This window comes from Crocuta crocuta, unplaced genomic scaffold (assembly GCF_008692635.1).
Source record: "Crocuta crocuta isolate KB4526 unplaced genomic scaffold, BGI_CrCroc_1.0 scaffold37, whole genome shotgun sequence".
Taxonomy (NCBI): domain Eukaryota; kingdom Metazoa; phylum Chordata; class Mammalia; order Carnivora; family Hyaenidae; genus Crocuta; species Crocuta crocuta.
Genome location: NW_027532040.1, coordinates 1,190,158 through 1,215,828, shown reverse-complemented (window position 1 = coordinate 1,215,828; position 25,671 = coordinate 1,190,158). Strand labels below are relative to the sequence as shown.

Sequence of the window (25,671 nt, the reverse complement as noted above, 5' to 3'; positions counted from 1 at the left end):
GACGCTGTCGATTCTCCAACCAATCCTGGCACGCCGTGACCCATCTTCACCTCTTATTGGGTGAGCAGGAGTGCGGCGAGACGGATGTTGTCGTTTGTGCAGGGGCCAAACCGGCAAGATGGCGGCGAGTGGTGGGGAACTTGGAGGTGTATTTGATCACCATGCCCAGAGGGCTGTATGCGACACGCGGGCCAAGTATCGAGAGGGGCGACGGCCTCGTGCTGTCAAGGTAAAGTGATTTTGGTTTCATTCTCTATTCTTGATAGCTTTATTTTAGCTCTGATTTCACATCCCAGGATATGCAATACTGCGATCCTAGCCGTGCCTCATTAGAGATGGGTATGAGAAACTCTGGTGTTCAGTTACCAAAAAGATTTTCCTGAACCCTTCGGTGAACTGCTGGAACGTCAGCTCCGCAAGGATAGTGCTTTATGTTAGTCATCGCATCCTTCATGTTTACAATAGCGCGTGGTGTGTGTTAAGAACTCAGTGACTGTTTTTTGTACTAACTTCTCCCGAGCCAACTTCTGGAAAATACGTCAATTGAAGAAAATCTATTCTTTAATTAGAGTCCCTCACACGTGGGGTGAATTTACTTTTTATTTTTTCTGCAGACCAGTTAAACAGAATGTTTTTTGTTTTCAGAGTTTTGTCTTTAGTTTTTTTTTTGTTTTGTTTTGTTTTTTACTTAAAATTCCGGGGTAGGTAACACATAGTGTTATATTAGTTTCAGGTGCACAGTATAGTGATTCACTGATTCTGTATATTACTCCGTGTTCTTCATAAATGTACTCTTTAACCCGTAATGCATTTTTAAAAAAATTTTTTTAAATGTTTTATTTATTTCTAGGAGAGAGAGAGAGAGACAGCGTGAGCAGGGGAGGGTCAGAGAGAGAGGGAGTCACAGACTGAAACAGGCTCCAGGCTCTGAGCTGGCAGTCAGCACAGAGCCCGACGCGGGGCTCGAACCCACGAACCGCGAGATGATGACCCAAGCGAAAGTCGGCGCTCAACTGACTAAGACACCCGGGCACCCCCCCGTAATGCATTTTTTAAAAAATAGGTTTGTCCTAGGATTATTTGGGAAGTATATTTTTATGTGTTTGCTTTTCTTTTAGGTATATACAATCAATTTGGAATCTAGGTACTTATTAATACAAGGAGTTCCTGCAGTGGGAGCAATGAAGGAATTAGTTGAGCGGTTTGCTTTATATGGTGCAATTGAACAGTATAATGCTCTAGATGAATACCCAGCAGAAGACTTTACAGAAGTTTATCTCATTAAATTTATGAATCTACAAAGTGCAAGGTAATTTGCAACGTTAGCATAAATTTCATTTCCTCCATTCCCATTGCTATCATTTTGGCCCTAGTTTTCCCTCATTTATACCTGAATTACCCAATAACCTAACATTGCCCTGTATTACTCTTATCTTACTCTCGTCTTAAATGTTAGCCTTACCAAAACACTATTTCTATCATGTCATTCCCATGCTTAACAATCTCTGTTATGTATTGTGGTAGATTAGAAAATGGGTTTGGAGAAATTTTCAAGCCCCACTGCTTACTAACATCATGACTTTAGACAAGTTGTTTAACCTCAGTAAGCCTGTTTTTTTTTTTTCTATTCTATAAAATCCGTATGGTAAAAGGACCTACTCGCTGAAGTAGTATGAGGATGTTCAGATACTTCATGTAAAGGGCTAAGTGTAGTGCCTTCTGTTCAGAATGCAATAAACATTAGGTATTTAAGTTCTTATTGTTATGAACCTGTGTGAATTGACCCCATTTTTTCCAGCCCTCTGTATAACATACTCGGTTCCAATAAGGCTGAAGTATGAAATGCCTTATCTAGTTTTATGTTGACCCCATTCCTGTCACTACTTTGCTTTAAGACTCATCCTTCTTAGGCTGTTGCCATTCATATTTTCTTTATTTTTTTTTAAGATTTTATTTTTAAGCAATCTCTACACCCAATGTGGAGCTTGAACTTAACAACCCCAAGATCAAGAGTTGCATGCTCTACCCAACTGAGCCAGCCGGGTGCCCCACCATTCATATTTTCTTTCTGTACTACAGATAGCACTTGCAGCCTGCAACAAAAGCACTTGATTTGATGGGGTCATATATTTTCAGTTTTCTCTTAGATGTACTCTCACTTCCTCTAACCAACTTGCCTGTTCTTCATGGTCAGGGAAACATACTTGTTAGAGCTTTTGCACCTCCCACAGCACATAGTACAGTAGGCTATGGAGTTCAATATCTCGACTTGAATCCTAGCTCCATGAACCAGTATGAGCATGGCTAAGTTGTAAATCTTCCTTGGCCTCAGTTTCCGCATCGGGTTTTTATCAAGTGTTAATTCAGGTGAAGCACTTCAGGCACTGCCTGGTGCCTGGAAAATCTTAGTATTTTTATCATTATCCCTGAGCACAGAAGTAACTTAAATATTTATTGTAGTATAATGCCCAGCCAGTCATAGATGTTTAATATTTGTGGAATACCATCCTCTGACTTTGTCATTGATTAGTTATATATTCAGCATTTACTCAGTTGTTAAGATTTTATAGTTATTATTGTTAATTTTTATATATGAATCCCATTACAGGAACAAAATTGTGGTGAAAAGGCTAAATTGGGTATGAACTAACTCTTAAGGGCCATTTAACTTAACACAGAAATCTGTATTTCATGACCATAGATTGTGTACCTCAGGTTAACTGCTGGATCCTAAGTTGGTTAAAGGGATATGTGTGGATGACTTAGCTCAAAACCTGTTAGCACTATAGAGAACTCTAAGAGTATGCCCTATATCAGTAGAGTCAATACCATCCATAAGGAGAACATCTTAATTCCCAAACCATAGAAAGTATATACATATAGCAAAAGCTGAACTTTGCTCTTTAGATCAATGCATTGTATCCTATTCAGCTTTCATCCTAAGTTAGTCAAGATTAATAAACCATGTTATCTAATAAACCATGCATTTCTGTTTAGGATGGCCAAGAGAAAAATGGATGAACAGAGTTTCTTTGGTGGATTGCTTCATGTGTGCTATGCTCCAGAATTTGAAACAGTTGAAGAAACTAGAAAAAAAATACAGGAGAGAAAGGCTTATATAGCAAGAACTACTAAAAATAAAGGTATGGAAAGCCTGTTACTAAACACTTCCTACATGTAGGACACTCTATGTAGGACACTATATGGAGCTTCCAGTCTGGTGGGAAGAGAGGCAAATAAATGATCACAGTATTTAAGAACTCTGCAGCACTCTTATGGAATATGGGCTGGAAAGGGAGAGATGTTGGTTTGTGGAAGACTTCCTACAGGATAAGAGAGGTAGCTGAGTTTTGAAAGAGAAATAGACATTACTCAGGAGACAAGAGGAAGAGATGGAATGGTAGGCCAGGTAGCAAGTTTAAAGGTCCAGAGGAATAAATGAGCAGCATGTGTTTGAAGGAACTATGAATAGTACAGTATAACCACAACACAGGGATTGCAGTGAGGGGAAGATTAGAGAAGAGGACAAGAACTGAATCATGAAGGGCATTGTGTCATATGCTGTGGAATTAAGGTTTGACTTAAAGACAATGAGAAACAATTATGATTTGCAGAACAGTTACCAGCTGCTAATTTAAAACTGCTACATGTGGAAAAGTTCCATTTTTGACCATTATATGCTGAGTCTCCCTAGACAGAAATTCTGGGTGCCTGGAATGGAACCATGGGATTTGGTACATGGACTGTAGGAACAGAGTATTTGGAACTGGACTGAAATAATGGGTGTGGTCTGAAATCTGAATAGTGCTGAAAAGTTCAGAGTACCAAATATCTACCCTTTAGTTGAAGGACAAAGTGTGTATACAGCTATTGAATACAATGAGTTTATGACTGATTAGGGAAGGGGCACGTAGCAGTGAAGAGAGATATAAGGTGGGAAGACTCTTGGAAAACTTACCTGAAAATTTGGTAAGAAAGCTGTCGAGAGTCCCTGGTCACTTGGAGACACTGAACTTTAACCTGTGGGATATGTGAATAGTCCCAAGAGAACTTATATTTGTGTGGCAAATACAATTACAAAATATGGGTCCGGCATATCACCTCCTTTAAAAACCAACAAACACAAATTAAGCAGCGTGATACGTTCATCTAGTAGAATGCTACGAAGCTGTAAAAAAAGACAAATTCTATGTAATGACCTAGAAAAAAAAATCTCAAAGATCCACAATTAAGTGGAAAACACAAAGGCACAGAGAAATGGATATGATGGGGAAAAAAAGAGCGGGGCGGGGGGGAGTAAGACCTACTGGACAGATAAATAAGAAAGTAAGAATGGGATTACTTATGGGCAGGGGAAGGGGTGGTGGAAACCAGGCATATGGAGAGTAAAGAAAGTGCGAACCTGACACTAATATATCCTTTATGCTTTTTAGCTTTTACACATGAATGTATTGCATGATCAAGAAAAAGACTTTTCGGGTAGCATTTGTTAACATTTTAAAGTAATGTTTGTTTTTAGGATCACACATTTCTGAATATGAAAACAGTAAATGAACCATTTCTTTTTCCTCTTCTCTCACCTTTTAAATTGTAACATAAAGATCATTACGTGACAAAGAAGAAGCTGGTTACAGACCTTAAAGACACAAAAGATTTTAGACAGGACTTCCATTCAGAGACATCTGGGTTTTGTGCAGCCACTTCGAACACTTCTACTGGCAACTCAGATCCTTGTCTTCCCTATTCTTGTGAATTGCCTTTATGTTATTTTTCCCCAAAATGTACATGTTCATCGGGGGAACATACGGACAGGGCATCAAACTTCTCTCGGGACTGTAGAAACCATGAAGAAACATTGGAGCATTGTATGCACAGTGACTCTTTGCAGAAAATACAAGTGAAACCTTTTAAAAACTCATTGGCCTGCCCTGGGGCACAGAAGGCTATTACTTCTTCAGAGGCAGTTGACAGATTCATGCCTAGGACAACACAACTGCAGGAGCGGAAAAGAAGAAGAGAAGATGATCGTAAAATTGGGACTTTTCTTGGAACAAGCACGAGTAGTAATGAGGTTATGATCGGGCCTCTGTTACCAGACATACCCAGAGTGGATATGCATGATGACTCGTTGAATACAACAGCGAATTTAATTCGTAATAAACTTAAAGAGGTAAGATCATTTTTAAAAAACTGTTTTTAAGAGACCATTTGGTTAGAGGGCTAACAACTAAATGGAGATTTGTGGCAACTAAGGTATTGTCATTAATTTTTTTCATTTTCAGTTTTTTCATGTGTTTCTCTGCAGTTTCCTGTTGAATTAACTGATTTTGACAAACAGGAAAGTATGTGCTTTGCTATCATTAGCCTTTGCTTTAAACAGTAAGTAGAGGGGCGCCTGGGTGGCTTAGTCGGTTAAGCGTCCGACTTTCGCTTGGGTCATGATCTAGCGGTTCGTGGGTTCGAGCCCCGCGTCGGGCTCTGTGCTGACTGCCAGCTCGGAGCCTGGAGCCTGTTTCAGAGTCTGTGACTCCCTCTCTCTCTGACCCTCCCCTGCTCACGCTGTCTCTCTTCTCTCTCCTAGAAATAAATAAAACATTAAAAAAAAATCTTTTTAAACAGTAAGCAGAACAAGGGCACCTGGGTGGCTCAGTCAGTTAAGCGTTTGACTCTTGATTTCAGTTCACGTCACGCTCTCTGTGTTCATGAGTTTGAGCCCTGCATCGTGCTCTCTGGTGTCAGCACGGAGCCTGCTTTGGATCCTCTGTTCCCACCCCCACCCCCCAACCCTCCCCAAATTGTTCTCTTTCTCTCAAAAATAAACATTTTAAAAAACATGAACAGAACATATTCTGTGTCACTCTAGATATAAAACATAAAAGCAGTGGTTTTGGTCTGCGAAATCAGTCTGTGAGAGTGGAGCCCAGGTCTTCTCTTTTTAAAGGTCCCCAGACGGTTTCATTATGAGCCAAAGTACAGAACTGTTGTGTTGAAGGAAGACTTCTTTCTTTATTTAGTTCAGCATTCTTACAAATTATATAAAAATGCTTTTTGCTTCTTTGATAAAGAGAGCCATAGAATAAGGTGAGATTTCTAAAGACTAGGCCCTAAGGCCTAGTCAAAATGTAAACTTAAATAGATTACAAGTCAATTGTGGTACTTAAGTAGTAATTTTTTTACATGTTTACATAATCATTTTCCATTTTCTAAGCACAGATAAAAGAAAGCTAACATTTGAGTTACCTTTTGAAAGGTAGCTTTTTGTGGGGTAGCCTTTTAGAAATCAAACTGAGGGAAAAGAACTCTTCTCTTAAACTCTGGAGGTTCAGAAAGCACTTTTCATGCAGTTGTATATGTATTTTAAAATGTGATTAAGGGAATCTAAGGTAGCTTAATTTATTATATATATATGTTTTTACCTGAAAATTACTATCTGATTAAGGATGAGGGCTTATGTTACAATATTTAAAGTCTATGAACACAATTCCATGTTTAAGCCTCTTTTTAAATGTTTGAGTTTTTTCTTTCCTTCAGGTACAGTTGAACTGAGACATAGGTACAGACACATAGCTCTCTCAGCCAGAACTATGTTTTCAAGAAAAAAGTTGTTAGGTCCAAATCCTAAGTAAGGAGACAAGAAAACAACAAAATTGAGAAATACTGAATACAACATACACGGTTTCTAATAATTTTACATTTTAAGTGAAGACTGTTTTACTCTGCTTTAACTCATTGTCCACTCTTTTTCTGATGTGTTTGGTTTCATTTCCCTAGGAAATTGAGGATTATACCATTCTCTGCTTATTTCTCCAAATTTTTCATACCACCCCCTTAAGCCTCCATGTCTCTAAATACATCAGATATTATCAGTCTTTCAAGTTATGCAGAATGGAGATTTCTATCTCTGTTCATAAAATACCAAGTAACTTTGTATCCATAAAGGATTGTTAAAGTAGAGTATGTGTTTACCTTTCTCCCCTCAAAAATTTTTTTTCTTGTTAAATGGCTTTAGAAATGTCAGCCCCATCAGTATTTGGAAGAAAACTTTGTGCCCAAGTCATAGGCTGTACGCTGAAGTTGGGCTAACTCTGCCTCAAATGTGATGGCAAGAATTGAACTACTAAATGTATAGCCTAATAGTGTATTTATTCTTGTACTATAAAAACTAAGTTTCGATGATTCTCTTTTTTTAAACCAGGTAATTTCATCTACACCAGAACTTCCAGAAGACAAGCTGGAAGATGTACATACAAGTCGTCCATTAAAACAAAGAAGAAGGATATAGATCGCCAGCAGCAAGTTGTATTTTCTAAGGGACTATTTATCTTTATTTTTTAGCCTGTCATTTTAAGAGATTTTACTGCTGGTATTTTTTAATGCACTTCTCTTTGTGATACCATTCAAGCTATTATTTATCTAATAAAGTTTCATCTTGTAAAATTAGCTTATCATGCACAGAATACATGTCAGCCAAATATGTTCTTTAAAAAAAAAAAAAAGTTAAAGTTTCCAGACTTCAGTTACATTTTATTGGCTAGAACTGGGCTCAGGCTGTTCCTAACTGGGGAGGTCTGGAGTGGTGAATGTTTTAGGTCTCCAACTTCTCTGGTTGAGGAAGCAGGAGAAAAGAGGGCTGTGAAAGGCTTATTCACAGTATTTCCCACAAGAGCCAAGGTCGTTGGCTAACCTAAAAAATAAAATTAGTTTACTTATTACAGGTATTATTTTCATCATCTTTAATATTACGGAAAGTTTTTATAATATTAGTTTTCACTTTGCAATAGTTATATGTAAATTAAGTGAAGCAAAGATAAAAACTTTGCAATGCAAATAAAGACAGGCAACCAGGATCTGTTTCTAATTTTAATACCAGTATTGAGTGATTTACATTCAAAAACTAGAAGTCAGGATGTGTCTGAACGCCAGGGCTTCTAACTCAATACAACTCTGTAAAGTAAAAAAGTTGTTAAACTATTAGAACAAAGCCGAGGGACACCTGGGTGGCTCAGTCGGTTTAAGGTTAAGTGGCCGACTTCGGCTCAGGTCATGATTTTTACAGTTCGTGCGTTCAAGCCCCACATCGGGCTCTGTGCTGACAGGTCAGAGCCTGGAGCCTGCTTCTGAATTTGTGTTTCCGTCTCTCACTGACCCTCCCCCGCTCACACTCTGTGTGTCTCTCTCTCTCAAAAAATAAACATTAAAAAAAAATTTAGAACAAAACCGAAATTAGGAGCCTATATATTTTTTAACCTCTAAGAAGAAGGCAGAAACAAATCTGCATTTGTAAATGCTAGACTGCTAACCGCTGCATCTAGCATACCCACATTGTTTTTCGTATCAGAGTACATAATTGGACACTTGAATAAGTCTGTTCAAGCTGTTTGCATTTTTCTTGTTTGTTTTTACTCCTAAAAATAACTTGAGAAGGCCCATACCAAACTGTCTGTGTTTATTTTGTCTATATACTTAAAGGCCTCTTGCCTAACGGATTGAATTTGAATATACAGATTAAGAAGGTTCATCATCAGTTATGACCTGATTCAAACTTGGTGGGATGGCACCAAATGGTGGATGGTATTAAAAGAAGCTGGAGGCAAGGGGTTTGGCCTTTCTTTCTTGTAATTAATTAGATATTTATTTCTGCTGAACTCCCAGGTAAAAGACACATTAGAAACCCACACACAGAATTAGAAAGAGCAAGTTACTGTCTACGACATTCTTCTCAGACTGTAAGACACTATGAATCTCTACCTCAGGGTCTTATTAAAATGCAGGTTCTGATGGTCGTGGCCAGCAGCTGGTGGGTGATGGGAATGCAGAATTGTTTACAGTTTTCCAAGATGGAAAGCATTCTGGAAATTGGTTGTATAACATTGTGAATGTACTTAAAATTAGAGAACTATATGTTTACAGTTGGTTAAGATGGGTAAATTTTATGTTGGATGTATTTTACCACAATTTAAAAAAATTCTCTGCCAGCCTTAAAGGGAGGAGCTTCTCAGTGGGTTCAGTGTTGCTGAATGGATTCCTGACTTTTTCAGAACTTTTCAGGATCTTTACATTTACTTTATGGAGGCCAGCATGCCTCCCCATCCCCACCAACATGCATAATATTTGATCACAATGAGAGGAAGAAACCTTTGCTGTGTCAAGCCTCATTTAAAAAAAAAAAAGGATGGAGTCCGTTGGTTTGGAGTGGGGCCTAAGATTCTGCATGTTTCACAAGTTCCTAGGAGACACCATCACTGCTGGTGCACAGACTACACTCTGAATAGCAAGGTTCCCAGTAACTGGGCTACTGAGTTCTGGAGTAACTAGAGATCTGTTGGTGTTCCATCTGACCTGAGTACTTGCTCCTCTCCAGTCCATTCTGTGTGGCTTCCTCCATCAGTCTCAAAATAAGTGTGTCTTTTACACACCGCGTTTTACTATATATTTCTAGGAATAAACTACAGTGGGGCAAGTTAGAGAAATGAGCTGAAGATAGTGCAGGAGAGCTCACCATGCAAGTTTATGCATAAAATTGCCATGTAGATTACTACAGGTTTGCAAAGCACAGGTGATCAAAGGAAGAATTAAAAGGAAATGTTAATAAGCCAAACCGATTTGACACTCAATTGAGCTGGCTCAGAAAACTTGTCAAATTCATATATGAAAAACCTTCCTGAGCCCAAATAGTATAAAGTACTTTAAATGTATTTAAGATTTTTAAAACTTAATTATTCTTGTTGTTTGGCATCATTTGGGTTGAAAGATATCAAATTTTGTCCTAGCAGTTGTGGTGGGTAGTTGCTGAGTACACTATTCATTGTTCTATCCCTTAAGCATGTCAATATACCCTAGTTTCTTTGGGAAAATACTAATAAACATGTCAAGCAAGTACTGCTGTCTGATCCCTTAAAAAATTTGCTCGTAACCACTTAGAGCTGTTGGCACTGCACCTTTGCATCTGGTAAACATGGTCCAAACACCTCCAACAAAAGTCTTTCTTCTCTAACTGCTCTTTCAAAGTCCGCAAAAGATATCTTGCCATCGTTGTCATAATCCTAGAGGAAGATGATTTCTTGATAAATGATAGTTTTTAATTTCACATGGGAAATAGCTCTTTGCCAAGTAAAACTATTAGTTTACACTTCTGTGGGCACTACTTACATAAATCAAAAGGTACTTATTTATTGAGGCTACTTACTTTATTCCTGGAAGTCTATTTAGAATAGATGGTATTATAGGCTGAAAGTCTGTGTCCCTCTTGCCTCTAAATTCGCATCTTAAAGCCCCCAATGTGATGGTTTGGGACGTGTCTTTGGGAGGTAATTAGGTTGGATGAGGTACTGAAGGTGGAGCCCCCATGATATAATTAGCATCTTTGTAAAGTAGACACCAGAGCTCCCTCTTCCTGCCACATGAGGACACATTGAGGTGGTGGCTGTCTGCAAGCCAGGAAGAGCACCCTCACCATGGAAGCAAATGGACTGGCACCTTGATCTTGGACTTCCCAGTCTCAGGATTTTTTTTTATTTGATTTATTTCATTTTTAATGCTTTTTATTTTCTTTTTGGGAGAGAGTGTGAATTGGGTGAGGGGCAGAAAGAGAAGGAGACACAGAATCCAAAGCAGGCTCCAAGCTCCCAGCTGTCAGCACAGAGTCCGGAGTGGGGCTCAAACTCACAAACCACGAGATCCTGACCTGAGCCAAAGTCAGACACTTAACTGACTGAGCCACTCAGGAACCCCTAAGACTTTATTTTTAAGTAATCTCTATACCCAACAGGGGCGAGCCTTAGAACCCTGAGATCAGGAGTCACACATTCCACCAACTGACCCAGCCAGCCACCTCCCAGTCTCAAGATTTTGAGAAATAAATTCTCGTTGTTTAAGTCACCCGGTCTGGTATTTTGTCTTAGTCCAAGCAGACTAAGATACCTATATACCTTAGATATATAAATACAGTCCTGTCCCTAAAGGATGTATACTGTAATTGGGGAGCACAAAAGCTAGAGGACTCGTATCATTATACTGCTACTTTTATGATAAAATCAGTGCCATAGGGCAAAGATTTTCAAACTTAATTTTTAGAAGTAGAATTTGTTTCTCAAAGGATCTCTGACTTGGGAGCTCATTCATGTAAAAAGGATAAAAATGAAGTTGCTCACTTAAGGAGCAAGGCACTGTGAGTTAGAACAGTAACAGATCAAGGTGGCCTAGAATCATGAGCAGATGCTTGCAGACTACTGAGAGGACTTTAAGGATGATTGAGATGGCTTTTAGGTGGCTAAAGAGGTCTGGGGAGGAAATGCAGAAGAATGGCCCAACCTGAAGTCTGACAATATGAGGCAATAGAAGTCAGAAGAAGACAGACTTGCCTGGAGTGGAGCATTAATGGCAGGGACTATTGGAGAATAAATCATGGGGGGACCATATATGTAGACTATAAGTGCCTTTAACTGCTTAATTCAACTTGGGTTTGATTTGATAGGTCCTTGTTTTTCCACTTTTGGGCATAACTCATGGTTGCTGAGAGTCTAAGTTAGATAAAGGGTTGAGAAAAAATTCACTCCAGGGGTGCCTGGGTGGCTCAGTCAGTTAAGCGTCCAACTTCAGCTCAGGCTCTGTGCTGACAGCTCAGAGCCTGGAGCCTGCCTCGGATTCTGTATCTTCCTCTCTGTTCCTCCCCCGCCCATGCTCTGTCTTTCTCTCTCTCAAAAATAAACATTTAAAAAGAAGAAGAAATTCACTCCGTAACATTTCCTTTAAAAAAAAAAAAAAAGAAGAGGGGCACGTGGGTGGCTCAGTAGGTCAAGCGTCCAACTTCTGCTGGGATCATGATCTCACAGTTTGTGGGTCTGAGCCCTGCATCAGGCTCTGTGCTGACAGCTCAGTGCCTGGAGTCTGCTTCAAATCCGGTGTCTCCCTCTCTCTCTCTCCTGCTCTCAAAAATAAATAAACATTAAAAAAAATTAAAGGGGCACCTTGGTGGTGGCTGAGTTAAGTGTCCGACTTTGGCTCAGGTCATGATTTCATGGTTCATGGGTTCAAGCCCCACATCAAACTATGTGCTGACAGCCAGCTCAGAGCCTGGAGCTTGAGGTTTCAGATTCTGTGTCTCCTTCTTTTTTTCTGCCCCTACACCGCTCACACTCTGTCTCTCAAAAATCAATAAATGTTTAAAAAATTTTTCTAATAAAAATTAAACAAGAGAGTGAGTTTGGAACCAGGAAACATACGGTCTCAGGAAGTCTGCCCTCAGCCCTAGCAGACACTAGTGAGAGTATTTCTTAATCCCAAGAAGGCTCTGCACCGCCAGGGCAGAGCTCGATGTGGGGCTTGAACCCACGAAACTGTGAGACCATGATCCGAGCAGAAACCAAGAGTCAGATGCTTAACTGACTGAGCCACCCAGGCGCCCCCAGTGAGAGTATTTCTGAAGGAAGATATGCTGGAGTCTCTAAGACTCGGCAGCTCCCATCATCTATTTCTTTCCTCATCTCCAGAGTAATGGAAGTGAGCTGGGTCCAGACTGCCTTAGAGTTACAACTCTTTCCTGGGATCCAGGATAGGGGCACAGTAAGAAATGACTATGTCCATAATAAAGTGGTACCATTGGTTTCACTGAAAGAAGAATTCTGTACCCCATTTCCTACCGTGACCTTGGGTAAACCTATTTGTACTTCTGTTTTCTCGTCTGTAAAATAGAGATAGTAATTTCTACTGCACAGGGTTGTTTTGAGGGTAAAATGAGCTCCTGTATTAAAGTTCTGTGAAGGTCCTTGGCATATATTAAGTGTTTTATAAGGGACAGCTATTTTAATTATTATGTTATTTTGTTATGAGTGTTTAGATGGATTGGAGAGCCAAGGTCATACAGACAGGCTAGAGTAGCATCCAATTTTACCAACTGAATCTGCTGTACCACTACCCCCACCCACATTAATGAGCAAAATATTTTAAAATAATACAGCTAACATTCATTTTGCGTAGTGATTCATTTAATCACCCATCCATTCCATAAGTATTTATTGAGCACCCACTATCAGCCAGGCACTGTTCTAGGCAATGAATAGAGCAGAGAACAAACAAAATCTCCTGCCTTCATAAAGGTTACTTTCATTATAAAGGGAAATAAATCATTTCTTTGTCTTTAGCTTTCTCCACATCTGCTTGATTGGATGCGTTATAGGTTTTCATTCTTACCATTTTTTTCAGTGTTATATCTACCAACTCTTTTATTCCTTCATCAGTCTCTTCTTCAGATGACTGTTGGTGTAGACTGTTCTTCAACATGTCAAATATCTCTTCTCGAGAAATGTAACCATCACCATTCAAATAGTAAACTTCAAAACAGACTGCCCAAAGCACAAGAAATATAAGGACAGTTAAAATATCAGTAGTCTTCTCCTTAGTTATTTTAATGTATAATTTTTAAAAAGATAAAAACAATTTATTCAACCTACAATTACTGGTCTACATAACAGAGATATTTTAAAATAAAGCACCCTTTATTTACTTATTGGCACAAGATTAAATACTCCTTGGGATGTGGAATTTGAAGTTGAGAGTTTTAAAATGTTATGAAACCAGAAACTATGAAACTCTTAGAAGAAAACACAGGAACAAGGTCCTTGACATGGGTCTTGGTGATGATTTCATGGCTATGATACCAAAAGCAGAAGCAACAAAATAAAAACAACACAAATGGGACCACATCAAACTAAAAAGCTTCTGCACAATTAAAAAAATCATCAAAATGAAAAGACAACCTGTGAAATGGGAAAAAATACTTACAAACCATATCAGATAAGGTGTTAATATCCACAATATATTAAGAACTCCTACAACTCAATAGCAAAAAAGAAAAAAAATAAAAATAGGCAAAGGACCTAAACAAACATTTCTCCAAGAAAAATAAATGAAAAGCCAACAGCTATAAGATGCTCAACATCACTAGTCCTTGGGGAAACGCAAATTAAAACCACAATGAGATATCACCTCATGCCTGTGAGAATGGCTATCATCAAAATAAACAAACAACAAACAAAACTCACCAAATACAAGGTACAAAATGCTGGGGTGGATGTGTAGAAAAGGGAGCCCTTATTTACTGTTGGAAGGCTTATACATTGGTATAGCCACTATAGAACATAGTACGGAGGATTCTCAAAAAAATTAAAAATAGAACTACCATGTAATCCAGCAATTCTATGTCTGGGAATATATCCAAAGGTAAAGAAAACACTAACTCAAAAAGATAATTGCACCTCCATGTTCATAGCATCATTATGTATACTAGTCAAGGTTTGGAAACAATCTAAGTTTCTACCAATGGATGAATAAATATAAATAAGAATAGTGCTCAGCCATAAAAAATGAAGAAATTCTATCGTTTGCAATAACACTGATGAATCCTGAAGGCATCACGCTAATAATTAAGACAGGGAATGACAAACACTCTTTGACCTCCCTTATATGTGGAATCCCAAAAACAAAAACAAAACAAAACAAGAAACCAGACAATAACAACAAACTCATAGAAAAAGAGATCAGACTTGTGGTGACCAAAGGTAGACAGGTGAAGGGAGGGGGAACTAGAGGAAGATGGCTGGCTAAGAAGTACAAACTTCCAGTTATAAGATAAATATGTATAGGAAAGGAATGTAACATGATGACTATAACTAACACTGATGTACGATATATAGAAGAGAGTGAATTCTAAGAGTTCTCATCACAAGGAGAATTTTTTTTTCTTTTATATTTTTCTTCTTATTGTAGCTATATGAGAAGATGGATGTTAGCTGAATCTATTGTGGTAATCATTTAGCAGTATATGTAAATCAAATCGATCTGTATTTATAAACTTATAAAATGATGTATGTCAATTGTTCCTCAATAAAACTAAGAAAATAAAATAAATTTGTTCTTTGCTAACAAAGAATATTTTTCAGTATATCTGTGTAGTGAGTCCATCATCTCCTTGGGAGTTTGCCCATTTGTACTATCCAAAATGACCACTCTCTCCCTGGAGAGGGTCTTCTGGGACTTCTATCCATTCATTCATGCTGCAGATGACCTTACTCAGGTCCTGAGAATAGAATAGTGAAGGAGCTCTTCTGGAGTTTGCAATCTAGTTAAATGTTTTAGCAAAAGCAATAGAACTGATATTAAATTTCAGAGTTAGCAGATCAGCTGTGTCTTTTTGTTGAGTTTCTTCAATCCATAGCATACATGTGATATGGGAAACAAGGGCAAATGAAAAAAACTATTAAATTTCCTGACAACTTGGAGCCCACTGACAAATCCTTGAGATAGGCAGAGTGACTTTCCTCCAGGAACTGAACTGCCTATATGTCAATACTTTGCTAGGGGCAAAAGGCATTCTTATCTTATCATCAACCCAACCTCCAGGATCCCGTAGTCTTCTTTAATATATAAAAATTCCTTTGGTAAGTTCCTTTATCTCTACTCCCCAAAAGTTGTATGTTAGCAAATATCCTCCAAGTATATGGCCCACTGATAAACATCTGAAGGGTCTCGTGACTAAGGTTTTACTAGACAGTAGTAAATTACTTTTTCCTAATAATAACTAGCCCCTCAAGGGCCTGGAAATCTTGCTTCCAAATTCCTTAGGGATAGCCCCTCCCAACTTGAAAGTATATAATTAGTCACTGTTACAACCCCAGTGCAGCTCTTTCTGCACACAGGTCCTGTCCCCGTGCTTTAATAAAACCACCTTTTTGCACCAAAGGTGTCTCAAGAATTCTTGCTCAACTGTTCACTCAGAACACCACCATTTCCTCATCACATGCAGCTCAACCCTATGAGGAGTATTTTCCCCAAATTAACATATCTTGAAATGTACAGGAAACATTTTTAGGAAGTGGGATTAGAGGAGGAAAATTCTTTGACAGTGTGATGCAATCATGTACAGCTGCGTTCAGTGTCACAGCAATTATCCCCATGTATTAGTACTACCACAAGAACTTACATCTACGAAAACTTAGCTTTTCATTTCTGAGACTTTTGTATAGGAGTGCTGGAACAACCCTAAGTAGCAACTATATTTCAATGTTATCTTGTGAAAAATTAAACTGAAGTAAAAAAAAAAAACAAACCCACATAATGTTGAATGTCAATTTCACCTCAATAAAAAAAAGAAAAAATTAAGAAAAAACATGAAACAAAAACAAAAAATCATAAATGTCAGAGGAAGTTGGTGACCTTTTAAAACGTTGCTATCGGGGGCGCCTGGGTGGCTTAGTCGGTTAAGCGTCCGACTTTCGGACTTTCGCTTGGGTCATGATCTCGCGGTTCGTGGGTTCGAGCCCTGCGTCGGGCTCTGTGCGGACTGCCAGCTCAGAGCCTGGAGCCTGTTTCAGAGTCTGTGATTCCCTCTCTCTCTGACCCTCCCCTGCTCATGCTGTCTCTCTCTCTCTCCTGGAAATAAATAAAAAAAACATTAAAAAAAATTAAAACGTTGCTATCATTTTTTAAAGTGTGTGTTTAAGGGGCACCTGGGTGGCTCAGTCGGTTGAATGTCCAACTTCGGCTCAGGTCATGATCACGTGGTTTGTGGGTTGGAGCCCGCATCAGGCTCTGTGCTGACGGCTAGCTCAGAGCCTAAAGACTGCTTCAGATTCTGTGTCTCCCTCTCTCTCTAACCCTCCCCTGCTTGCACATGCTCTCTCTCAGAAATAAATAAAACATTAAAAAAATAATAAAGTGGGTGTTTAAGAGGCGCCTGGGTTGCTCAGTCGGTTAAGCCTCTGACTTTGGTTCAGGACATGATCTCAACGATTCGTGGGTTTGAGCACCATATTAGGCCTGACAGCTCAGAGCCTGGAGCCTGCTTCTGATTCTGTGTCTCCTTCTCTCTGTCCTTCCCCTGCTTGCGCTCCGTCTCTCTCTCAAAAATAAATAAATATTTTAAAATGTTAAAAATAAATAAATAAAATGTGTGTGTAACTTTAGGGATCTTCCTTTCAACATCTCAAATACAAATTTAAGTGCAAAAACAGGGGTAAAAATTTGTTTACTTACTCAGAACTCTGCAGTGTTTTCATAAGCAATTTCACACTTTAAGCAATTGTTCCCTAGAAAACTGCCATTTAAAATTGTTCCTATTCTTGGGGCGCCTGGATAGCTCAGTTGGTTGAGTATCCAACTTTTGGTTTCGGCCAGAGTCATGATCTTATGGTTTGTGTGTTCAGGGCTCTGTGCTGACAGTGCAGAGCCTGCTTGGGTTTCTCTCTCTCCCTTTCTCTCTGCTCCTCCAGCTTGCTCTCTCTCTCTCTCTCTCAAAAGAAATAAACTTAAAAAAATTTGTTCCTATTCTCTTTTCAGGGTTCCTCACCCCAACACCTGGCCCCAGAGGCTTAAAACAAGAAAATACACATCACAACAATGGTACAGGTGAGGTGAGGCCAGAGCTATTCGTTTCTAGGCAAAACTGTGAATGGGAAGATTTTTATCATTGGAATTACTAACATACCTTTCCTGTAGGAAACTCCCTCTATAACCCTTCTCCCTGTGGGCATTCTTTGTCCTCAACCTTTTTTTCCTCATTTCACTGATATACACAAATTCTAACACTAGAGTACTGATGTCTGGTGGTTAATGTGTGTTTTATCTCGTTTTGTGTCAATCCTTCACATTCATTTTCTTTGATTAAGAAACGAGGAAAGGCTTCACTGTGACTTATGCACTGCCTGATATCAAGGCACATTTCCCGCTGAGCCCAGAGGCAGCCTGGCAAACCCAGAGTTGGTACAAACACTGACATTGACTTGCTGGTCTTTGCCTGGGTTTGACCCAAAGACCCATCCTGGTGACATTTAGGTATTACAGAACCAGTTAAGGAAGTGTTTGGGGACTCTAGGTCTAAAGGAGGGACTCTCCCAAGAAACAGACCACCCATTTCATCTGTTTTGATTTTTTTAAGCTGTCATAAACTATGTTTATTTTTATTTTTTTTTAAAAATGTTTTATTTATTTCTGAGAGAGAGAGAGAGAGAGACAGCATGAGCAGGGGAAGGTCAGAGAGAGAGGGAGACACAGAATCATAAGCAGGCTCCAGGCTCTGAGCTAGCTGTTAGCACAGAGCCCGACACGGGGCTCAAACCCACAAACTGTGAGATCATGACCTGAGCCGAAGTCAGACACTTAACCGACTGAGCCACCCAGGAGCCCCTATAGCAACCTTTTAAAAATAGTTCATGACAGGGGTGCCTGGGTGGCTCAGTCAGTTGAGCGTCTGACTTCGGCTCAGGTCATGATCTCACAGTTTGTGGGTTTGAGCTCAGAGCCTGGAGCCTGCTTCTGATTCTGTGTCTCCCTCTCTCGGACGCTCCTCTGCTCACACTCTCTGTCTGTCTCTCTCTCTCTCAGAAATAAATAAAACATTTAAAAAAAAATAAGGTTGGTATAGAACCTTTATAGAACATTTTATATTTTTAAAAACTGTTTAAGCATTCACTAAATACAAAACTGACACTATTACTAAGTCAGGAATCACATATAGAAATCTTACACTTCAGCTTTTCTTCAAAAGTCCCTCGAAGAAACACTGATAATCCTTTAACCCACTCTTTCACATTTATGCAGTTATCATGGTCTTTGTCAAATGCAAAAAATACTGAAAGAAAAAAGACCACAGAAGTGTATTGTAATTTAAAGCTATTTTATAATTCAAAAGTATGTATATATGAAAGGATTTTAAAAACCTTCCTCCCAAATTGAGGAGGAAGAAAGGTTTTGGCAGTCTTTAAAGGTCAAAATTACTGGAAATGTTTTCCCCAGATCTTTGTAGAAGGAAAAGAGTAATTCTCCTCTATGATCAATGATGACTCTCACTTGTGATATCCTGTACAGTTACTATGAGCCAAGAAGATCAACAGTGGAACTAATGAAGGTGATAATATATATTCTAAAAAGAGTGCAAAGGGGGAGCCTGGTTGGCTCAGTAGGTAGAGCATGTGACCCTTGATCTTGGGGTTGTAAACTCAGACCCCACATTGGGTGTAGAGATTATTTAAAAAAAAATAATAAAATAAGTAAAATGCATTTTTAAAAAAGTGGCAAAATTCTGTTCTAAAGAGTCTGTATAGGGATGCCTGGGTGGCTCAGTTGGTTAAGTGTCCCATTCTTGGTCTTGGCTCAGGTCATGATCTTATGGTTTGTGAGTTCAAGCCCCACATTGTGCTTGGCATGGAGCCTGCTTGGGATTCTCAGTCTCTCCCTCTTTCTTTCTGCCCCTCCCTTGCTGTGTGTGCAAACTCTTTCTCCTCTCTCTCAAAATAAACAAACTTAAAAATAGTATTATTGACTCTTTTAGGGATGATGTCAATTATTCTGATTATCATTTCAAGATATATACCTATGTCAAAACTTTTCAAATTGAACCCTAAAAATGTGTTAGAGAAACTGGATCACATTAAATAATTTATTTTAAATATAAGATCTTGTCATTTAATTTTTTCAGTATAATGAGTAATTATCATTTTTTGTACCTATACAGTCTTTATTTTTATGAGGAAAAAGAAGTCATTTAATAATTCACATGTCTACAGCATATGAATCCAAAGATATCATGATTTAAAATCCACATGCTTAACTTAAAAACAAACAATACTGCTAGCTTATTTAGTTCATTACTGGTTAGTTCTCAAAGTGGTACAGCTATGGGATATTAAACTTTGAGTGAGTTTTTATTAAAAGTCATCCTCACAATCAAATCACCTCTGTTTTATACTGCCAGCCTTACAAAAATTATATCTTTCTAGTTGGGCATTAAAAAATTCAAAGACTTTGATGATAATTATATATATCTGTACAAAAATATTTTTGCCGCATATTAATACAGACACCATATATATATTGCCACTTCAGCTTGGCCCATTTCCATTCTTAAGGCTCTTACCCCTGTTCATTAGCATATCGTCAGTCATTCCAAATACGCTGTGCAGGATCGCTCGAAATGCATTACGATCTAGTCCAAGGTTATTAAGTCTTACATTAGCTCTTTCCACCAAGCTGTGAAAAAGTCTTATGAGACACTCTACTTCACTTTTTTTGACTGCAAAATGAAAATACAAATAAAAACTTATGACTTACTCACTGAGTACTCTAATCCTATTAAAACTTTTTTACTAAGCAGCTATTTTGTTCCTATGATGCTAGATGCTCTAGTGATTAAAAAAAGAATGACATGACTTGCTACTTAAGGGTTTATGCAATTAAGGTAGATGTCACCAGAAGTCTCATAAGACAGTATGTAAATGAAAAATTATGTAATATAATGTTCATCACTACAGACATGTGAAGAAAGAGAAATGAGTGTGGGAAAGAGGAGTTGGGCCATTTTCATGGGAGTAGACTTTGAACAGAGACTTGAAGAATGCATTGCATTTATACAGGAAGGAATGTTTTGGGAGTGGTAAAATGGAGAATTCCAGGGAGAGAGAACATGGGTAAAGGAAAGAGGTAGCATTGCGTTTGAAGTTGATCATGCTTTATTGGGAACACAGCAAGTTAGGAAGAAGTGAAAAAACAAGATTGAAGAGGATGGATTGATGGCAAAGGGCCTTGAATGCCTAGTCAGAAAACTAACATTTACATTGACTTTTGAACCACATAGGTTTGAACTGTGGGTCCACTTAATGCAATTTAAAAAATCTAGTGCAGTACTGTATATGTATTTTTTCACCATTAAAAGTATTTTTTAGCTTACTTTATTTAAGACCACAGTATGTAATGTATAAAACATACAAAATATGTCATTGCCTATGTTATCAGTAACGTCAGCAGTAGGCTATTGGTAGGTAAGCTTTTGGGGAGTCAAAAGTTATATATGAATTTTCAACTGTGTTGTAGGGGGTACACGTTGTTCAAGGGTCAACTACATTTACCAGAGCAGTGTTTCTAATGGACGATCTCTGAACCATCTGAATGAGAGAATCCACAGGCTCTCCTCTGTTTGATGCAGATTCCCAAGCCTTGCCCGACCTACCAAGTCAGAATCACTAATATCAGGCCCAGGAATTAGCTTTTAAAAAACAAGACCTCAGTTGACTCTTCTAGGCCCTAAACGGTAAAAAAGTGGGAGGAAGCTGAGATATTGCAGAAAATCAGTAGGACATGGTGACTAACTTTCAAATAGAAATGTTCAGTATTCACACACTTTGATTTCAGTCCAGACTTAGGAAAGGGTATTTTTAAAGAAGAGCAGGGGTGATTCTAATGCATTGATCAGGACTGAGAATTAAGGGTTTAGATTTACTGGGCTGCAGGTACTAAAGTGCCTGGATCCCACTTCTTACCTAAATAGCAGACTTAGACAAGTCAGATAGCTTCTTTTATGCCTCAGAGTCCTCACCTATGAAAACTGGGTATTGTCCTAGATGATCTCTGAGATTCCTTCAGTTTCTGTAGTCCAATTCTATCAATCAAAGATTATTTGAAAGAACCAGGAGAGCTAGAAAGGAAAGCTGGTTACCATTTTTTTTTCTCTTCCATTTCTTTGCTTCCCTTTTTTCTTTTCATAGGGAAGGTAGGGAGAAATATTTAGATGCTGGCTTTGAGATGATTTCAAGTCACCCAACTGAAATCAATGACAACACATAGCAAATATGCAGTGTACATTAAGGTTTCTACTTTGGTCAGAATGACTTGATTCTTATGGTAATGGTTGATAAATCTAAAGAACAAGCAATTACAAGGTACCTAATAATACTGTTTTATGAACTGGATTAGATTTTCGGGCTACACAGTCTAACTATAATCCCTGAAATATGGCATAAAGCTCATTTTACCCATCCAATAAGAATTTATTAAGGGCCTCCTGTCAACCAGTCAGTGAATGCATAATGGTTCCTTGCCCACAAAGTTGTTACACTTTGGCTAAGAGATTAAAAAAAAAAAAAAAGCACAAGCACTATGATGGATGGTGTTTGGTGGTGACCCAAAGGAAAGAATAATCAACTGGGGGAGGTCACAGGAAGTTAAGAAAGATCCCAAGGAGGAGGGGTCACTTGAGCCTGCCAAAGGTAAGCATTTGCCAGAAGAGGCAGCTTCAAAGTATGTTCTGAGAGCTAGTGCCTGATGGTTGGTGTGGCGAGGTGGCAGACTTGACTTTACAATGGGAAGTTTCTGAAAAAATTTGGCTGGCAAGTTAACAGGATATTTGCACTTAAGGAGGATCACTTTGGCAGTAGATTTTTGAAACTACCTTATGAATGAGTCCAGATGTGACAAGGTTGTGTCTTCCCCAAAACAATTTTATAGTCTGTCCCATCCCATATACTCTTCCTATAATGACTTTGATACTCCTCTGAGAGATGGGATCTGTCTCCTTCACTTGAAACTAGGAGGGCATTTTGTGACTTTCAACCAGTAGAGCTCAGTGGAAATGAGGAAGTGTAACTTTTCTTTTCTTTTTTTTTTTTTTAATGTTTTATTTATTTCTAGGAGAGAGAGAGACAGTGTGAGCAAGGGAGGGTCAGAGAGAGAGGGAGTCACAGACTGAAACAGGCTGCAGGTTCCGAGCTGGCAGTCAGCACAGAGCCCGACGCGGGGCTCGAACCCACGAACCGCGAGATCATGACCTAAGCGAAAGTCGGATGCTTAACTGACTAAGCCACCCAGGCGCCCCGAGGAAGTGTAACTTTTCAAGGCTAGGTCACAGAACGGGTTGCAGCTGCTCTGAGGACAAAAACATGGAAAGCATTTTTTTTCTCTTATAAAATACAGAGAAAAAGTAGGCTCAGGTGCCAAATGAAGTGCAGAGTATGTTAATGCTTGCCTGAAAGTAGTCCTGCTTAATGAACTCTGATGGAGAATTAACATCTGAGTGCAAACATTAGCACCAACAGTTTCCTCTTGAGGAAAGGGAGGTTTTAAGAGTCAAGTATTAACAAGTTACTCAACACAGCTATCAAGGATTTTAGTTTTTTCTGAGCTTTATCCATGTAAGCTCACATTTCATTATAGCTAAAGACCTTACTCGTGTTTTCAAGGAACTATATTTGAGAGATCTTGGGTAGTGAGAATTGTGAGGTGCTAGAGATTGGCCCATGTTATTTAACTTAATTTGGGATAATTTTAGATTTACCTAAGAAAAACAATGATGATAGAGTTTCCATGCAATTTCCATTGTTTCTGTTAAAACTTTACAGAACTGTAGTACAACTGTCAAAATGAATACACTAACAGCACATTATTAACTAAACTACAGATTCTACCACTTTTTCCATTAATGCTCTTTTTTGGGTTCCAGAATCCAAGCCAGGATATATTTTGTTGTCATGTCTCCTCCAACCTGTGATAGTTTTCAGTCTTTCATGACTTTTTTTTTTTTAAGTTTTAATTTATTTTGAGAGGCCGTGAGCAGGGAAGGAGCAGAGAGAGAATCCCAAGCAGCCTCTATGCTCAGCATGGAGCTGACAAGGGGCTCAATCCCACAAACCATGAGATCATGACTTGAGTTGACATCAAGAGTTGAGCCATCCAGGGGGGTCCAACCTTGAGTTCTCATTTTAAATAATATTCCTCAATTTGGGTTTGTCTAACGTGTTTTGCAAAATATATTGTGGTTAGGGGTTTTAGGGAAGCATTCTAGAGATAAATTGCTGTTCTCACATGTCAGGGGGATACATACTATACAAGGTTAACTGCTGAAAAGTTTGATCACTTGATTAAGCTACTCTACAAGGTTCTCAATCATAGTTGCTATTTTTCCTTTCCACAATCTATTCTTTGGAAGCCAATCTCTCAGGGAAAATGCAATTCCACTCCTTGGGAAGGAGTATCTGTACTATTATTTGGAATTTTCCTGAAAGGAAGAGGTCTTCCCATTTATTTACTCAATTATTTATGTAAGGGGGATTTTATAACAATTCCTGTTATTACCTTACTCAAATTGTTCCAGTTTTGACCATTGGGAGCTTTCAAGTTGGGCTCTTCTGTTTCACATCACACAACCTATTGGCTTTTTCACTTCTTTGCTTTTTGGCACTACTTGCCAGGCCAATCTAGTATTTTCCTTGAGTGAGGTAACAGGGAATATATATACTGGTTCCAGTTACATAGCTCCCAAAACGCTTGGGATTTCCTAAATGATGTGAGCAGTAGGAGTATCTTTTGTTCAATTTAATCGTTGACCCTGGTCCCCTAAAATCCCTTAGAACATCAGGAGTGATAGGAATCTTTTGTTCTAAGGAGGTGACTACTGGTGGCTCCTGGATGGGAGCCAGTCACCAGAAAGACCAAACCATGATTAAAAGCTTGGAACTTTCAGCTATTCTGCAGAGGGGCTAGATACTGAGTTAATGACCTATGATGAGTATGTCATGAAACCTCCATGAAGATCCCCAAAGTGTTCAGGGAGCTTCTGGGATGGTGAACACACGAAGGTCCTGGGAGAGAGAATGGAAGCTCCATGACCCGTCCCACATCTCCTCCATCTGTCTGTTCCTGATTATACCCTTGTATTTTAAAAATCACATCTTTTTATAATAAATCAGTAATCTATTAAGTAAACAGTTTTCCTCAGTTCTATGAGCTGCTCTAACAAATTAATTGGGCCTCCAATTTATAGCCAGTTAGTCAGAAAGGCAGTTAACAACCTGGACTTGTTCTGGGCATCTCAAGTGGGAGACAGTTCTGTGGAACTGAACTCAACCTGTGGGACCTGATGCCATCTCAGGTAGCAACAGAATTGAGAAATTGTAGGACAACTGGTTGATGTCACAGAAAATTCCTTAACTTGAAAAAAACCACACAGTTGGAGACTAGAAGTTGGAGACTAGAAGTGTCAAGAAGTGTAACTGAGTAGTAGTGTTAGAGTGAAAGAGAAACACACAGATATAGCATAGGTTTTCCTTTACACTCTGCGCGGCTATTTCTTCAAGGAATCCTGGATCTTTTTATTGGAGACTGGTATTTAGACACCAAGGTTTAGGCACTGGGTGTGCTTGTTACTACTGGGAGATTAGTATTTCTAAGTCCAATACATAACCGGGGGCTGGGATGGGTACAGTGGAATATTTCTAAGCCCTCTTAGCAGACAAAGCTGGAAAATATGTATGTATACTTACCTACATATGTATACATATTGGTCCATGTAATGTGTGACAAATAACGGGAAAGCCAAATACTGGACCACTGACTCTATAGGTGGTCCTGGGCTAAGTCCCAGAAGAGATGATTAATTGTATTAAAAAATTCAAGAACACTCGGGGACTCATGAATTCCTAAGGGGAAATCATACTAGATTGAACACATTTCCACCTTCTGGTAGGAGTGGATCAGAGAATGCAGTTCACAGAGTATTTGGATTTTAGGGGTGCCTGGGTGGCTCAGTTGGTTAAGCACCTGACTCTTGTTTTCAGCTTAGGTCATAATCTCATGGTTTGTGAGATCATGCCTTGTGTTGGGCTCTGTGCAGAGCCTGCTTGGGATTCTTTCTAAACAAACAAACATTTTTTAAAAAGACAAAATATTTGGATTTTAGGAAGGCATATAACAAAAACCTTATTCTTATGCGAATTATCTTTTCAGTACCCAGTAGTGCCAAGCACAATGGTAGGCTCTCAAATAAATGTTTGCTAAGTAAATTATAACAACTCTTTGCAAACCAGTGAGGTAAAGGAATATACTGGATGAGACAGAATCCAAAGTAAGTTCTAG

General features: G+C 38.8%; 2 protein-coding genes across 3 annotated transcripts; one reads left to right on the top strand and one right to left on the bottom strand.

Moving 5' to 3' along the window:
• The first annotated feature begins 108 nt into the window (after positions 1-108).
• On the top strand, positions 109-9,877 carry RBM48 (RNA binding motif protein 48). 2 transcript variants are annotated; one of them, XM_077776222.1, is made up of 5 exons: positions 109-229; positions 1,119-1,309; positions 2,998-3,143; positions 4,602-5,170; positions 7,196-9,877. In XM_077776222.1, exons 1-5 carry the CDS (start codon positions 119-121, stop codon positions 7,280-7,282), a joined length of 1,104 nt encoding a protein of 367 aa, XP_077632348.1. In that variant the 5' UTR covers positions 109-118; the 3' UTR covers positions 7,283-9,877. The 2 variants fall into 2 exon arrangements, with proteins under 2 accessions (XP_077632348.1, XP_077632349.1); XM_077776223.1 differs by lacking the exon at positions 7,196-9,877 and adding an exon at positions 5,283-7,189.
• LOC144241665 (calaxin-like) lies at positions 7,848-25,095 on the bottom strand. The gene is made up of 6 exons (XM_077776215.1): positions 25,080-25,095; positions 19,907-20,062; positions 18,518-18,622; positions 13,189-13,340; positions 9,939-10,043; positions 7,848-7,944 (listed from the first exon to the last, which is right to left on the bottom strand). The coding sequence occupies exons 1-6, from the start codon at positions 25,093-25,095 to the stop codon at positions 7,888-7,890; spliced, it is 591 nt and encodes a 196-aa protein (XP_077632341.1). The 3' UTR covers positions 7,848-7,887.
• Between the last annotated feature and the right edge of the window lie 576 nt (positions 25,096-25,671).

Bases quoted from the DNA above. Each gene is read 5' to 3' on its own strand.
- RBM48 (XM_077776222.1), top strand. From the start codon at position 119: ATGGCGGCGAGTGGTGGGGAACTTGGAGGTGTATTTGATCACCATGCC. The intron at 230-1,118 runs GTAAAGTGATTT...CTTTTCTTTTAG, and splicing joins GACGGCCTCGTGCTGTCAAG to GTATATACAATCAATTTGGA. The intron at 1,310-2,997 runs GTAATTTGCAAC...ATTTCTGTTTAG, and splicing joins ATGAATCTACAAAGTGCAAG to GATGGCCAAGAGAAAAATGG.
- LOC144241665 (XM_077776215.1), bottom strand. The intron at 13,341-18,517 runs GTAAGATTTCTA...TGCTTTGGGCAG, and splicing joins TTTTGAAGAAAAGCTGAAGT to TCTGTTTTGAAGTTTACTAT. The intron at 10,044-13,188 runs GTAAGAATGAAA...ATCTTCCTCTAG, and splicing joins ATATAACACTGAAAAAAATG to GATTATGACAACGATGGCAA.